The following is a 17695-nucleotide window of genomic DNA, read 5'->3' on the forward strand; positions in this document are numbered from 1 at the left end:
ATGTAAAAAGTATTTGAACTGCTACTTAAGTCCATGCAATTTGTTTCTTAATTGTTTGCTTAAAATTCACACAGTGCAGTAAACAATAAAGTAATCATACAGGCTGAGTTTGTACAACATGATAAACAACTAAAAAACTAACCTACACAATTTGGCTGGGTTCACACAGTGACAACCTTAATGAGTTTATAACCCTCAAGGTAGAGATTTATAGATTGAAGTCAGCTTTTATTAAATATTCTGTGAGGTCCAAATCACTTTGCTGTTCAAGATGCAATTCTGGAAATAAAATATTAATTCAAACAGTGTGGATTTGCTTTACCAATGCCACATTTGGTGCTGAAATCCAAAGGATTAATTTGATTGTGGATAGATTGCTGTGTGTTAAAGATGATGAGTTCCTTTTAATTCTCCCAATATTAGAAATCTAGCAAAAACTGTGAACCTATCATCTGGCTAACAGAAATTATGACAAAGCATCAACAATTCTACTAGATAAAGTAGAAAAATGTGGGTTAGACAGCATCACCACCAGATGGATTAGTAACTGGCTGACCAACCGCACTCAACGTGTAGTTCTCAATGGAACTGCATCTACATGGAAGGAGGTATGCAGTGGAGTACCCAAGGCTCTGTTTTAGGCCTAGTATTCTTCAACATCTTCATCAATGATTTGGATGAGGGGATAAATGGGGAATTCATCAAATTTGCAGATGACACTAAGATGGCAGGAATAGGAACACTTCAGAAGATAGGCTTAAGATGCAGAGGGATCTTGACAAACTTGAACATTGGGCACTATCTAACAAAATGAAATTCAATGGTGAAAAGAGTAAGGTTCTACATTTAGGCAACAAAAACGGAATGCACAGGTACAGTATAGGTGGTACCTTGCTCAATAGCAATAACTGTGAGAGGGATCTTGGAGTCCTAGTGGACAACCATTTAAATATGAGCCAGCAGTGTGCAGCAGCTGCCAAAAAAGCAAACACAGTTCTAGGCTGCATCAACAGAGGGACGGAATCAAGATCACGTGAAGTGTTAATACCACTTTATAATGCCTTGGTAAGGCCACACTTGGAATACTGCATTCAGTTTTGGTCGCCTCGATGTAAAAAAGATGTGGAGACTCTAGAAAGAGTGCAGAGAAGAGCAACAAAGATGATTAGGGGACTGGAGACTAAAACATATGAAGAACGGTTGCAGGAACTGGGTATGTTTAGCTTAAGAGAAAGAAGGACTAGGGGAGACATGATAGCAGTGTTCCAATATCTCAGGGGTTGCCACAAAGAAGTGGGAGTCAAACTATTCTCCAAGGCACCTGAGGGCAGAACAAGAAACAATGGGTGGAAACTAATCAAGGAGAGAAGCAACTTAGAACTGAGGAGTAATTTCCTGACAGAACAATTAATCAGTGGAACAGCTTGCCTCCAGAAGTTGTGAATGCCCCAACACTGGAAGTCTTTAAGAAGATGTTGGATAATCATTTGTCTGAAATGGTGTAAGGTTTCCTGCCTAGGCAGGAGGTTGGACTAGAAGACCTCCAAAGTCCCTTCCAACTCTGCTATTGTATTACTGTATAAAGTACAAATCTACCCCTGATATGCAACAATAGGTTACTGCTATGTGTTTTTTGTCACTGTTTGAATTGGGCTATTTAATTCAACTTCATCACTAATTTTGGGATTCTGTCATATTGCCATAGTGATATGCATATATTACTTTGATATAATAAAAATTTTAAATGCAAAGTCAAAAGCTAACAACTTTAAAATTCAGCCTTTCCTTGATATGTGAAGTTGACGTGAGTTGGGCTGAGAGAGAGAGCGATTGGCCCAAAATCACCCAGCCAGCATTCTTGCCAAAGTGATTTTTAGCCTGGTGTTTCATTACTGAATGCCTTTGCAATCTCTCCAAGAAATGTATTTTTAAAACTAATGATTAAATATTAACAGTGGACGCCTCCAGGTGTATTTGTCTACACATACCTCTTCATGAAGCATGAGTATCCTAGCTGAAGTCAGCAGGGAAATGCTGTTCATCGTTTTTTGGAGGGCAACAGGTGGAAGAGCTGTGGCAATGGCAGTTTAGAAAGGATTGTGTTCACTTGCACTCGTCAAAGTTTTTCTGCAAGAGGGAAACCATTACCTCCCCATTACTTAAAGCGTGCAGAGAATTTGGACTGCACGCCATTCATCGAGATAGAAAATAAGGGTTGCGAGAGGAGAGAGAGAGAGAGAGAGAGAGAGAGAGAGAGAGAGAGAGAGAGAGAGAGAGAGAGAGAGAGAGAGAGAGAGAGACCGTCCCTCCCTCCCCCTCCCCCCGTACTTCGTACCTTCACTTTGAGGATAATCCTATCCACGTTTATTCAGACGCCTTAGCCCCGGTGATGCCCTATAGGAGAACAGCAGCCCATTGGTCTCTAACCCCCGTCCCATCACTTACACGCAGGGGCAGCACCAGCAATAACCAAAGAGCGCGTCAGGAGCCCGGGGCACGGGCAAAAATCACCCGGAGCGCATCCCACCTTAGAGCAGCATCGCGTCTTTTCAAAGGGAGCGGCTTTAACAAGTAAGACGCAAGGGAGGAGGAGGAGGACAAGGAGAAAGAAGAGGAGGAGGAGGAGGAGGAGGAGGAGGAGGAGGAGGAGGAGGAGGAGGAGGAGGAGAGGAAGAAGAAGAAGAAGAAGAAGAAGAAGAAGAAGAAGAAGAAGAAGAAGAAGAAGAAGAAGAAGAAGAAGAAGAAGAAGAAGAAGAAGAAGAAGAAGAAGAAGAAGAAGGAGAGAGAAAGAAAGAAAGAAAGAAAGAAAGAAAAAAAGAAAAAAAGAAAGAAAGAAAGAAAGAAAGAAAGAAAGAAAGAAAGAAAGAAAGAAAGAAAGAAAGAAAGTTGTCAACGACTAGCCACAGAGAGGTCAAGGTGACAAGAAAGGCCACCTGGCTAGGAAAGGGTCAAGGGAACCTAATAGGGAGCAAAAGCGGAGAGTCACCGCGCGGCAATCACCAGTGAGTAACTAGCCGCTCAAAGCTGCGCCGGCTCCTCCACACTGCGCGGACGCCGTGCTGCCGGCTTTGGGAAGGATTTCCTGGCTTCCACGCTGCTCTCCGCCAACGCGCAAACAGCCGCGCCGCGCCCTTTGCTTTTGCAACCGCGCCGCGGGCTGCATCTGGCCGGGATTTCCTCTTCGGGGAAAGTGCGTGGAAGCTGGGCGAAGCCTCCGCGCCGCGTTGCTGTTGCCCGCCGGTTCCCGCCCCTTTCCTTCGCCTCCCTCTCCCTCTCGGAGTTGGTCTCCCTCGGCCACTCCGGTCCCGGGAAGGACAGGGACTCTCTTGGCTGGAGCCGTCATGTGACCCGATTGGGCTGCCTGGATCGGTGCCGCACCATGAGTGACCTGGGGGCTGGGCAGAGCGCGAGCCGGCGCCAGGTAGCGCCCCGGGGGCTGCTGCTCCCTCGCCTCATCTGCCTGCTCCTGCTTTGGACCAAAGAGAGTGCCGCGCTGGCTGACTTCTCAGGTAAAGGGACGCGAGACCCTTGGCCGCCGCCGTCCCCTCTTCTCCGTCAGCCCCCGCATTGCAAGGCGGCAGGGAACCGATGGGCGCCGGCGAGCCCCGGGGAGGGATGTCCAGGAACCCCGTTGGTTTAGAAGGGGATGATGTTTGAGCGCTTTGGGGGATTGAGCAGCCTGCTTTCTCCCTCTCTGAAGTCCGATAAGGATGGGATCAGGGAAGAAAGCTTTACCTGTTAAGTTTCTACCCACCCTGGAACTTTTAAATGGTCGACAGCAGCCTTCTCTGACATAACCAGCCGAGTCCTTGCTGATCACCACTAAACAGCCAGGCCTTCTAGTTAGGAGTGACAGTAGTAACATCCAACATCTCTAGCAGAGAGCATCAGGATTGGAAACCTGCTGTGTATGGCAAAACTAAATAGCAACTTTAATGCTAGTATGTTGACTCAAAATAAATTAGTGATAATGCAGGACCTTAATTACCCCAGCATCTGTTAGGAAACAAATTCTTCCAAGCATGGTCCTAGGAATTTCTTGTTAACAATCTTCTCCATCAAAGAGGGACAAAAAGCACCAGATGAATATTTATACTTAGTTTGATAATAGTTATTGCAGAGTTAGTTAAAGAAGTGGAAAGAACAAAAGCATGGGAAAGATGTATATTCGTTTTATTAGCGGCTTATCCAGGTTGTCTTTCTTGGATTTTGTTACACTTTTTAGCGAAGGAATTGTTTCTCTTAGGATATAGACAGTTACTTTCCTATTTACTAAAGGCTTCTAGATAAAGGAAAACCAAACTCATTTTAAAAGTGGAAGCATCAGTATTCTTTGTCAATAAAGTTCGTGGCAAGATGAACCCACTATATTACAAAACTGATCTTTGATATTGCTTTCTAGTTAATTTTAATAGCTGATCCCTTATCCGTTCTGATTTTATCCAGACCTTCCACTAGAGGCAGTTGAATAATTATTATCAGCTCTGTTTAGTCAGGGCATATTGTACAGGTCCCGAATGCTTTGAAAGAAGCATGGGACAGGAGCAGGGAACTGGTGCAGAAATATGTATGTGTATAATACAGCAATTGTTTCTTAGGTGCATATGCTTGTGAGGTTTACTCATGCCGGGGATATGGGTGGAGAGGAAGGAAAACTCAATCCAGGAGGCATGTTTAGAAAAGATAACATTCATTTTTAAGTATTCTAGAAAAAAAATAATTTGCACATGGTAATTCATTCTCCATTATTTTTTACATCACAATCAGGATACCTAAAAGGCTTTCTAAAAGAGTAAAACCACAACTCTAATATTTTCCAAAGAAAACTATTTCAATATCCATTCATAGATGGTAAGAATTCTAAGTAACACTAGAGATTTAATTTTTTTAAAATAGAAAAAGTTATAGTTATACATTAATTTAAAATTTAAAAAGCCAATAGGCTTTTTAAAAGAACAATTATAAGTTTCAGAGAACACTATCAATGTTCAGAGATTCCGAGAGTTGCAATTCAAAAATCTGAAGGGCAGCTGATTGTCTATAAAAGTTTAACCATTAAGATAGCAAATCATTTAGCATAAATATTTGAAATGTATGATATAGTTATACCAAGATGATTATTAAATATAATGTTTGAGTGATATTTAATTGAGTGCTACAGATTGTTAAGAAAACGTTTGATAAATAGCTACACTACAGTAGTCAGTCTACAAATCTGTCCAAAATATATATTGACAGAATAAGTCAAAACCCCAAAACACACAGAAAATAATTAGGAAGCTATCATTGCTGAGACATGTTGATAGATGCTCAGCGATCTAGAGAAAACCTGGGCACATTAAGTATACAAAAAAAGTAAATCTACGTGCTATGATAACTTAAACAAACATGAGTCAACAAGAAATCACATATTTCCTCACCCACACATGCAAGTGATATAAGGGATAATACAATTGAATGGAAAAAGTGCTGCACATTTAATCATTCAATAGCCATTGTCTTTGGAACCAGAAAAGTCATATAGCTTAGGTCAGGGGTGTCCAAACTTGGCAACTTTAAGACTTGTGGACTTCAACTCCCAGAATTCCCCAGCCAGCAGCTGGCTGGGGAATTCTGGGAGTTGAAGTCCACAAGTCTTAAAGTTGCCAAGTTTGGACACCCCTGGCTTAGGTGCTTAAAAGGGCACAGAATGTTTACTAGAAATTCCCATATTGCACAAGCACAACTAATAAAGCATAAAAGGAACTGTAAAAAGATTGGTGCTTAATTCAGCTAAAACCCCTGCAATTGTTACTTTTTTATTATGTGTGAAATAATGGTTTAAAAAAAACCCTAAGGAACAATTGCTTGCTTCTTATTGGTTAATAACATGTTTCTTATTCTCTGCAAGATACAAGAGAACATCGTACTTCACCGAAGCAAAAGACATACATCCATTTTAATATGTGTGAAGGGACTTAAGGAACAGAGTAGGAAGTTGTTTCTTGACCATGAGACTGTAACTCAGCGTGAGATATAGTGCATCTTAAAAGCTCATTTTGAATGCATACAGGGCAGGGGTGTCAAACTGAAGCCCTGGGGGACAGATCTGGCCTGCTTAGATCTGCCTGCTGGGCTGCCCTGAAAACAGCAAAGTACCAGCCCAGGGTGCCTCTGCCAGTGAAAACAGAGCAGGTGGCCCTCCCGACCTCAGTTTTCGCTGGCAGAGTGCTCGGGCTACCACAGATACCCCCAACATGAGTGACATCTAGCTGGTCATGCCCCCCCCAGCCCCCCCCCAGCCCCTCCAAGGTCAAACACAACCCTGATGCGTCCCTCAATGAAATTGAGTTTGACACCCCGATGTAGAGCTTAACTGTTCTGAAATTAACAATTGGTTAGTGGGGAGGAATGAAACCAAGTCCCAATCAGTTCATTTTATGTATTTTTAAGCTGAATATTTTAACTTTTAAATATATTTATTTTAATGTATAATTATTTGCAATCTAGTTCTTCAGTCTCTTACAGGACAATAGTAACATTTGAACAGCTACACGGGCTATACAGATATTGAACCCAATGAAATGAACCCAGTTCTTAGCTACAAATAGTCCATGAGTTACGGCAGTAATGGAGCCTGCCCATTATGGCCATAAGTTGTAATGGATATAAAACAAGATGGCAATGAACCCAATTGTAAGAGGTTTTTTATGGCAGTCACTAAGCAAATGCCATAGGTATTATGTGAATCCATTGTTTGCTATGACATGGTTCTGCCTAAACACGGAAGTACCAGTTTTCAGCAAAACCAGTGTGATCACATGACCATGGGATGCTGCAAATGACTATATGTCCAGCTATGTTGCTAAGCATCCAAACCTCAGAATTTATGATCTGGGTGGTAAGTGCCCTTTTTAGGTAGGTTGTAATTTTAAACAGTTGCTAATTGACCAGTTGTAAAAAAAAGGACTGCCTGTATAAAGTTTTCAGTTTATTCATGAGCTTTCAGTCTACATCAGTTTAAATGCTAGTATTAGATTCTGGTTTATGGAATAGAACCAGGGGACTGTTTCTTGCAACTGGATGATATGGACCAGTGGTGGGTTTCAAATAATTGAACAACCGGTTCTCTGCCCTAATGACAAGCTGGGTAGGCGTGGCTCAGTGGTCATGTGACCATGTGGACGTGGCCAACTGAACATCACTCAGGTTGATGGTTACTTCGCCTTAGACTGTTACAATGTAACAAGGGTTAACTGGAGAGGCAGTTTCTGTAAGCAGGGCAATAAAGATTAGGCTACAAACAACACCAGAATGTTTCCTTCCTGCCTTCCTTATAGGATTAGCCCTGTAAAATGGAAAAAAACAAAAGATTTCTTCCAACAACCGGTTCTCCGAACTGCTTAGAAAGTTAGCAACTGGTTCTCCCGAATAGGTGCGAACTGGCTGAATCCCACCACTGCTATGGACGCTAAGTAAGACACGGAAATTTATACAGTTCCTGCAATATAGAGAGCATCTGATTCCTAATATTTTCCGAAGTGTCTGGATTTTCTGTGCTCTAGACTTCCTGTTGATTTGATCTGGATGAGTTTGTTTGACTGAGTGATTGTGATCATTAACTAATGTCTGAATATTGTACAAATAGTATGTGATGATCTAAGGCATAGCCTGGTAAGGATCTGTTGGTGTTTTATTGGGCTATTTTGATATTTGCTATTCAACTTTGGGAGAGTGTCTTTTGTTCACACTTCACTACAATTTGGGGAGGGGGAGGGGCATTGGTGGCAAAGCTTCTGGGAACTGAAGTACACACATCTTAAAGTTGCCAGGCTTGAAAAAAACACAGTCATACAGGCATATTTTCCATTTCTGATGTTCTTATCCAAAAACCTGCTAGTAGATTTCACAGCCAGCAGGGTGGCTGACACAGCACAGAATTTTGATCCAGGTCTAGTATTATACTATGCCTTAAAGAAAGTTTTAGCCAATGTATTCTGGCTTTTTCCCCCTTGAAGAAGTACTAACATTCTTTATCCTTTCTTCCAATACTGCTTTTTGAGAAGTTGATTTTTTTCCCCAGGGGTACTTTTAAGCATAAACAGCGTTTGAATTCTTACAAATTATTGAATGCTTTTACACATTCATATACAACTAATATTTTCTCATCAATCTAGCCATACAATGACACTAAATGACAGCCCTTATTTTGACACTCCACAGAATTTAGGACTACCTGCATTTGATTTTCCATACATATGATTCCAAGGAAGAGAATAGTGACCATTATTGCAGCATGTGATCATAAAACTTAATTTCTGCGTTGGCAAACACTGCAAGATTATTTCTCTGGCACTTCATTTAGATGTTTCAGAAATAACTATTCATAAACAGTGCCAGGTTACCTTAGTTTCACAGGTTCCTAATGGGACTTAAGTTTGAAATATCTAAATTGTAACCATGAATCTGGTTGCATGGCACAGTTTCTAGTTGGGTATAACTTTTCAAAAGGATTGTCCTAAAGTTCCAATATTCTTAGTTGCCACATAATGGAGCTAACACCAATATAACTTAATCATGATTTTATGCTCAAGGAGTAATTTGACTAATAATGTAGCAATAGCTCAAGAAATAAATAACATTGACCAATGCTCCACAGCATCCTTTGAAGTCAAGAATCACTTGCAAGTCACAATGCCACATGCTGAGAACCATCATGGATAAAAGACATTCAAGATCTTATAATAAATAATAATAATAATAATATTGAATTTATTAGCCGCTCCCTTTCCAGGCAGGACTCGGGGCGGCGTACACTAGAACATATAAAACATAACACGTGTGTACAAACACATAAACATACATATATACAAAGACATACATGCACGGAGGAGGTAATAAATTACAACATTTAGACAATTAAAACCATTAACATACCCCAATAATAAAAACCCAATATACAATAAAAATTTAAAATTTAAAAAGACAGTCAGGAGGAATACGAAAAAATTACGGTTGAGCCAGGCCAGATAATTGAAAGAGGTGGGTCTTCAGCTGTACACGGAAGGAGCGGAGATCGGAAATAATCCGATAGGGTATCATCCTATGCAGATGTGCTGCAAGCAAAATAACAGCTAACATTATTTCTCATGATAAATAGTCAGAGAAGACCCGTCTATTGATTTCCAGAGCTTCCAGAAAAAGAATTATAGTTTTTGGGGGATGCTTATAAAATCATGCACATCTTGAACTGCACTGATGTTACACATAGCATGTATTGATACTGAGCTTCAGACAACCAGTGCGAAAGCAGCTAAAGTTAGCAGAAACAAGTCCAGTCCAAACTTTTATATTCTTCCTTCAACTGTGGTTTGTATTTTTGTTTTTAGGATACTTATTATGATGGCTTTTAATATTTATATTTGCTGGTTTTATATTCATTTTTTTAATCTATTGTGGACCACCCAGAGCCACCTTAGGTGAGATAGCAGTTATTATTTGTTTATTAAATATTAATTTATTAAATAAATAAATAAAGTCTCCTATGGAAGCTAGAGTGAGTAGAACTGATGCATTACCTGTAATTATTTTTTCATGTTTTTTTCTCTGGGCCAGATGTTTTGAGATCTCTGTTTCAGTGAGAATATCTAGCGATCGCAATTAGACATAGCAATAGCACTTAGATTTACCGGTATATACTGCTTCATTGTGTGTTACAGTCCTCTCTAAGTGGTTTACAAAGTCAGCATATTAACCCCAACAAGCTGGGCCATTAATTATTAATTATTTTATTTCATTTTAGAAAATTTATATTGCCACATACTCGCACATAGCAATTCAAGGCGGCTTACATAGATTTTAAAAAAAACCATATAAAGGAAATAAAAAGAATAAAAAGAAAACTAATTATAAATTAGTAAAATAATAATTCCCCAATCTGGCGACAACGCTGATCACCGGTTGCCAGCAGGCTCAAGGTTTACTCAGTCTTCCATCCTTCTGCGGTCGGTAAAATGAGGAGCCAAATTGTTGGGGACAATAAGCTGACTCTGTAAACCGCTTAGAGAGGGCTGTAAAGCACTATAAAGCAGTATATAAATCTAAGCTATTACTTTTAATGGGCTCCATCCCACTCTGGATTTCCAGGCCAGCTGACAGAACCATGTCTTCAGAGTCTTCCAAAAGAGTGCTAGAGTTGGGGCCAGTCTACTGTCAGGGAGGAATAATGTTCCAGAGGGAGGGAGATACCATGGAAAAGGCCCTTCTTCTGGGTGCCACCCGATGTATCTTCCTAGGGGATGGGCGTCACAACATTCCTTGCCTCCCCACTCTAGCGGGTTGGGTAGATGTGACCAGCAAGAGACAATCCCTCAGATAACCTGGTCCCAAGCCATGAAGGGCTTTAAAGATGACAACCAGCACCTTGAATTGAATCTGGAAGCAAATTGGCAACCAATGAAGTTCCCCCAGGAGAGGTGGAACATGTGCACATTGAGGTCTGCATAAAACCATGTGGGCGGCTGCATTTTGTACCAACTGAAGCTTCTGGATGTTCTTCATGTAGAGCGCATTGCAATAGTCAAGACAGAAGGTGAATAGGGCATGAGTGACCATGAGAAGGGATTGTTGGTCCAGGAAAGGGCATAACTGTCACACAACCCACTGTTACAAAGGCCCTCCTGGCCACAACTGCCATAGTCATGAGTCCAGGAGAACCTCCAGATTATGCACAGGTTCTGTTTGGGGCTGTACTACGCCATCCAAGACCAAAGTTGACAATTCTCCATGGGCCAAAGAATCCCAAACCCAAAGCCACTCGGTCTTGCCAAGGTTCAGTTTCAACTCATTGCTCCCCATCCAGCCCATAACAGTCTCCAGGTATTCCGAGAAGGAGGTCACGGCATCGCTTAACTCACCACGGGCTGAGACATATAGCTGAGTATCATCCGTATATTGATGATATCTCAGTCCATGGTGATGGATGATCTCACCCAATGGCTTCATGTAGATGTTGAATAGGAGCAAAGAGAGTACTGAGCCCTGTGAGACCCCGCAAAGCAGTGGGCGAGGGCTGGATCTGTCACCTACTATTAACCCTGAGAGCAACCACAGAGTAAGTAATTGAGAGATTATTTCCTGCTATGATCTCAGATGATATCAGATAGTATTGTTTACATCAGTGGATCTGTTTTTCATCATACAGTTTAAATAGTTTTGAGTAGTTTGTTTAATCACTTTTTCTTTTATTTGCTTAAAAATATATTCTTTTGATAAGAATAAAATATGATCCAGGTTTTAATTTGTAGCTATTTGGTATAAAATCATGTCAATATTTCATTATCTACAAGGATCCATAATCCATAATTACTTGAAACAAAGGCAAAATAAGGATTGTCAATGGGGACAAGAAATTTCCGAGTTGTAGTTTCCTGCTCATTCAAGTTTGTGTGAATAATATTTCAGCTCAGCAGTAGGAAAGACTTACCCAAAAAGGCCAGCATTTGCCTTCTAACTGTGGTTGGATATATGGTGGTATAAGTCTTAAAGAACTACAAGTTATCGCAATATTCTAAATACCAGGCATCTAAAGTTGTTGATCTGGGTCCAATTTTCTCTTCCTTGTTAGCAGCCACAGAATAGATTTCTTTAATCTTGGCTGAGTTTGTGATAACAAATCCTTTTAAAGAGACAGATCACTCTTCTGCCTTGTATAAACAAAAAGTTTATTATAAGGAAAGCAGTGACTTACATTTGACTAATAACTTGCTCTGTGTTTCATATAAACTTTTTTCCAATGAAGTCAAACTTTGTATTTTATTTGGCAGCAAATGCTGAAGTGTTACAATGTACCCAGGTTGTTGGGGGCAATATACTGACTCTACAAACCGCTTAGAGAGTAAAAGTACCATGAAGCAGTATATAAATCTAAGTGCTATTGCTATTGCTGGCTTGCCAAAAGGAGAAAAGAAAGGAAAAGGCAATACGAGATCCAAAATACCAAGAATTTCTGCATCCAATAATAATGATTAATGAGGCATTTAGAGTTTTTTTTTAAAATATTCCTGCTTAAGCCCTTTCTAATCCACATGAGTTTTGAGCTTTGATATTAAGATTATTCAGTGGTATATTTTCCAGGGTCTCTGATTATTTTGAAAATGTGATTTTTATATTAAGAGACTCAGGGTTGGAGTTTTTGTCCTACGCCTACCAATAATCAGTGTCACTAGTCTGAAGTACTGCAGTAATTACTTTACTTCCTGTGAATAAAATATATTTGCTTTCATTTCCATTGACATATGCATTATATTCAGCTTTTGTCCTGAACCAAAAGTTGTTTGTTTATTAAAGACAGAAGACATCTCATTTTTTCCAGAGATCTAGAAATAGATTTGGTTGCATCATCATTGTTGGAGGTTTATAAAACAACACAATATGCTTCCAATTGTAATGGATTTTAACTGTCAAATTTTATGCTTCTCAATTTAAGAGTTGAGGTAATAATGGTATCAGATCTTTTATTTTCCCAAGCTGCAATCCTTAGCATTTTAACTGAAAAGTAGATTTTATTGAAATCAATATTGCTGACTTAATTGGACACATTAAGTATTTTGAAGTAGGTTTTGAAGGTTATAATTGACTTTATTTTCAATGACTTTATTTTCAATGTGCAGTGAAGTTTAGAAGCACTAATTTGTGATTTTATTGTCATATATCTGAAGTAGGGTCCATTTAAATCTATATTTTATTTTCAAGAAGAATATGACATATCAAATGCTCATATGATCGTAATTATTATTATATAATTATGTAAAGCACCTGTCATATTTGTGTACAGGTAATCCCCAACGAACGACAGTTTACTTAGCAATTATTCGAAGTTGCAACCTACCCCCACCAAATACTTATGAACCATTCTCCAAATTATGAATGTTGTAGCATGACGTCCGTCTTTCACACTTACAACCGACAACAGAGGTGCTGCAACATTCGCCCTGCCTATTCCCTGCCCTCTCCCAGCCGGGTCTTCACAGACACTCTGCCTGTGGAGACACACTTACCTTGCAAAGATCTCCACTCTGCCACGGTTTCTTTGCTTGCTTTCTTGCTTGAGGTCTTCGGAGCATTCACAGAGAACAGAAGCTTAAAGTACCACGAGACCATGCGAGATCAGTGGCACAAGATCTCATGCTACTGATCTTGTGTGATCTTACACTACTTTAGGCCTATGTTCTCTGCAAATTGAGGCCTAGGCAAGATTTGCAGCAAAAGGCTTTGCAAATGGAGGGAAGCCTTCGGTCCTTCAGGCCTTCCCTGCGTTTGCCATTTCCTTGCTGAAGCCTGCAGGGAGATTGCGCCCCTGTAGCAGTGATGGGTTACGACTGGTGCACCCTGGTACAGGCGTACTGGTGCCTGCCGGGAGCATTGGGTACTGTTCCAATACGGAGCTCTGGAGGACCCACTCGCTCACCATCCTTACCTGTATTTGAGCTCTTCAGGGCTTCCGCGCACATGCATGGAGCATACGGCGCCTGTGCGATGCTCTGCTGAGCAGCTGGAGCATTGCGGAGGTGTCGCAGAGCATCGTAGATGGTAAGTAGGCATGTGTGCACTGTTCATGTGTTGGACGCCAGGGTCCATTGCACCGTACCAGTTGCCTCGAGATACGGAAGCCACCACTGCCCTGCAGCCTTTGGCAACCCTTTGCAAAAAGCCTTTGCTGGCACGAGCGGAGCTTGGGAGGGGTGGGCATGTTCCTTCAAAGCTCTGTTTGTACCAGCAAAGCTTTTGCAAAGGGCTGCCAAAGCCTACAGGGATGCAGAAAGCCTTTGCCAATATGGACATAGCTTTGGAGCGACGTGCATGCCCCTCTGGGGCTCCATTTTCAGTGTCAAAGGCCTCCTTAAGCACTTTGCCACCAAAAATGGAGCCCCGCAATGGCATGTGCATCTCTCCAAAGTTCTGTCTGTACCGGCAAAGGCTTTCTGCAAAGGGTTGCCAAAGGCTGCAGAGAGATTGCATCCCTGTAGGCTTCAGCAACCCTTTGCAAAAAGCCTTTGCTAGCAACAGCGGACCTTGGGAGGGGGAAGCATATTCCACACAAGCTCCGTTCAAGCTGGAAAGGGCTTTTTACAATGGCTTGCCGAAGTGCTTGCAAGCCTATGGGACTCTTTTAGGCACAGGGTTTTGCTGCCTAAAAGTGTCCTATCACTTCCAAACTCTTTGTGGGCCAAGTCTAGAAGCTTGGGAGGTGTTCTTTTTGCGCAGGAGGGAATGGGGTGCAAGGCGCGTTGCTGGCCTGCCACCTCCCACCCCACCCCCAATGGTAACAGCTGCTTGCCTGGTTCCCTTCCCCGATGTCCCTTTAGCGAGGAGTAGCAGAGGGGGAGAAGCAAGACGCGTGTCCTAGCGCTACCAGAGCCTGACAGTTCCACTGCGTTCCTTGCCGTTTTGTCCAGGGAAGCCCCTTGTAAAAAAAATCTCATGAGTTCAACTTGCGAGGTTTTTTTTACAAGGGGCTTCCCTGGACGAAATGGCAAGGAACACAGCAGAGCTGTCAGTCTCTGGTAGCGCTAGGACACGCGTCTCGCTTCTCCTCCCCCCCAACTTGCCACGCCTCACTAAAGGGACAGCGGGGAAGGGAACCAGGCAGGCTGCCTTTACCATTGGGACAGGGTGGGAGGTGTTTGACCATGCGGCACGCCTCTTACCTTTCCTGCTCTGTCACATTTCTCGCTATTATGTCCAGGGAAGCACCTGGTAAAAAAAAAACTTTCTCGCGAGTTCAAGAAGTTTGATTGAACTTGCGAGAAGGGTTATTTTTAACCAGCGGCTTCCCTGGACACAATGGCGAGGAATGCGACGGAGCTGGAAAGGTAAGAGGCGCGCCTCACTTCTCGCCCGCCCCAGAAAATAATTTACCCCCCCCCTCCCCTGTTAATAAGGCCAGGCTCATATTTTGAGGGTCAAAAGAAAATAAGAGCCTGTCTTATTTTCGGGGGAACACGGTATTTTTTAAAAGAGATTTAGAATAAAATAGTAAAATGAAAAAGAAATACTAAGGCCATAATTCTATATATTATCTCAATAGTGAGTCTAATTGAAGTTAGACTGGTTTCTATGTAATCATGTATCAGGCAAAAATATTTCAGGAAAAAAGTTTCTTATTATGGTCCAGTTTACTGGATCATTTCCAAATGCAAAACAACTTTGAAACCTCACTGGTTTCAAATTGTGTAACAATTTTCCCAATGTGGTTTATGAAGTGGTAGGAGATTTCAGTATAACCTGTTCTTTCAAATATTTTAGAATTCTTTATACAGTAAACAGTAGGCAGATGCTGGAAGTCATAATTGGACATTTAATGGTTGGATTGGCACAAATATTAGTTTACAACTCCCAGTGTCCTAGAGTAATAGTCCCCAACCTTTTTGGTACCAAGTACCAGTTTTGTGAAAGACAATTTTTCCATGGACTGGGGGCGGGGGATGGTTTTGGTTTCACTCTCTTGCCTACTGCTCACCTTCAGCTGTGTGATCCGTTCCTAACAGGCCACAGACCAGTATCAGTCTGTGGCCCAGTGGTTGGGGACCTCTGTCCTGGAGTATCTTATGCTGGTTATGGTAGTTGGATCTCTTAAGAGCTAGAATTCAACAACTATAGCCTATAATGACTAATGATGACCATATGATTTCAGTGAGGTATTTTCCATATTGAATTGTATATGATGCAATATGGAAAACTGTGCTTTAAAAAATTATATATTGTCTAATTAGTATAATTGATTTCCCTACATCAAAGTTTTCATACTGTATGGGAGAGGATTACCCTGTAGGCTAAATCCAAACTTGGTCTTACTTAAAGAAGACTCCTTGCAATCAATATGACATAACTTAATTGTTTTCAGTCTATTTATTCTAAGGACCTTTCCTCACTACTGATATACAGACCCATTCCTGAGTCAGCAGAAAATTATAGTAGCCAATGGTATTTGTGGGGGAACCAGGGAAGCAAATCTGGCAAGATGACACTTACAACATTCTGACCCATTCCCCATTCTGTTTAGATGTGCACCAACAACATCTACACATATAAAGTGGTGAGGACTTTGATTATGATGCCATCCCTGATATCTTGCCCAGTTTGACCTCCTTCCCATGAAACTACTCATACTGGCATATAATTTGCAGTCCCTATTGCTGATTCCTATCCTGTATCTATTTTTCTCTGTTTCAAGTCACAGCATTCACTTAAAAGTTTCCTTCAAGGTAAAGAGTGACCAAGCCTAAGAGATGTTAAAAGCCATGAGGTTATCCTTCGAATGTAGTGGAATAAGGGGAGAAATATTACACTACAGATTCAAGATAAGGACACTTTAAGTTTGTCTCATTAATGGGCTAAGAAGGAGATCAAGGCAACATAATGGTGCAGAAAAAAAATGATGGAAAAGAAAGAAATGGGCATGTTTGTACCACCATAGTTAGGTAGAAGAAGAGAAAGGCATGTGTGAGATTAAATCTGTATCTAACTGAATGTTCTCAATATGAACAAAGTGTTTTGTTCTTGGCTCAGTTGCAATAGTAGCATAATACAGAGTTATCTTTGGTTCAGCAGTACACAAAGTTCTGTGGCACTTGACCTTGAGAGCTTTCAAATGTAATCCATAGAGATGTTACATGTGAAAATTATATTTGCCAATCCCCAGTCCCAAGAAGGACATGCTGTCTTCTGTATGTTGAAGACAGATGTTAGTTGCACAAAAAACCAAGCAAGTATTGTTCTTTCTTAATAGAAACTGCTATGGACCATGCGCAAATACAAACACACACACACACACACACACACACACACCCCAATAATACAGGGTATCTTGCATGAATGTTATTTTTTTCTGAGCTAAAGGTTGAACCAAGAAATAAAACTTCTTCTCTGCATTATTTCTTATGCTAAAAGAGATGTTTGAGAATTGACTGTTTTGCTGATTGCACCTCATAACTAAATTTTCAGTGTGAACATCTACACCTTATCACAAAGGGTTAATAAAATACCAAGAATTGTCAACTTGCCAATAATTGAAAGAAAGACTATTGTGTATGAATGTTTTCCTTCTATTGCCACTGTGAGAATGGGCATTGCCAACCCACATTACAAAAATTTGAGTAATGTTTACAATCTACAGTGGAAACAGAAAAAAAAAGGAAAAAGATAAGAGTTAGCTTTGTGTAGCTGTTCTTGGCTGGCTGGGTTTTAAGACAGCATGACCAGTAAATATTGGAACATTTAAGAAATGGGAGAAAAAAACACAAAGGCAAATCAGATACTGAAAGAACTGTTAGGGACAAAAATTAAACTCTTCAGCAATGGATGTTATCGGATTTCAATTCCTATTAGCCCAGCCTAGGAAGTGATTAAAGAATAACAGACTATGGTAATCATGCGTTTTTCTGGATCGGACATCATTTCATCGGATGTTTATAATGTTATCCTGAAAAAGGAGTCTGTTGGAACACACAAAGTCTCACAAACACAGAAACAGATCAATTTGGGTGATGGCAACTAACAAAAGAACAAAATTATTGGATTAACACAAGTATTCTTGCATTGTTGAGTTGATTAATGCCTTGTCATGCTCAAAAAATCAAGAAAGACACACTGAGTTTCTTCTAAGCAGTTTCTTCTGTTGTTCCTCACCTAGAGAGAGAAATATTGCAAATGAAAA

At 40.9% G+C, this 17695-nt stretch overlaps 1 protein-coding gene across 1 annotated transcript in view; it reads left to right on the forward strand.

Annotated features, from left to right (window-relative positions):
• Positions 1–2780: 2780 nt before the first annotated feature.
• EVA1C (eva-1 homolog C) overlaps positions 2781–17695 on the forward strand; it is a 39907-nt gene continuing 24992 nt past the window's right edge. Inside the window, exon 1 of the mRNA XM_081951685.1 lies at positions 2781–3509. Coding sequence (XP_081807811.1) covers positions 3380–3509 — 130 coding nt within the window. The 5' untranslated portion in view covers positions 2781–3379. The remainder of the gene's footprint in view (positions 3510–17695) is intronic.

Source organism: Natrix helvetica (assembly GCF_964273705.1).
Source record: "Natrix helvetica genome assembly, chromosome: 4".
Lineage (NCBI taxonomy): Eukaryota > Metazoa > Chordata > Lepidosauria > Squamata > Natricidae > Natrix > Natrix helvetica.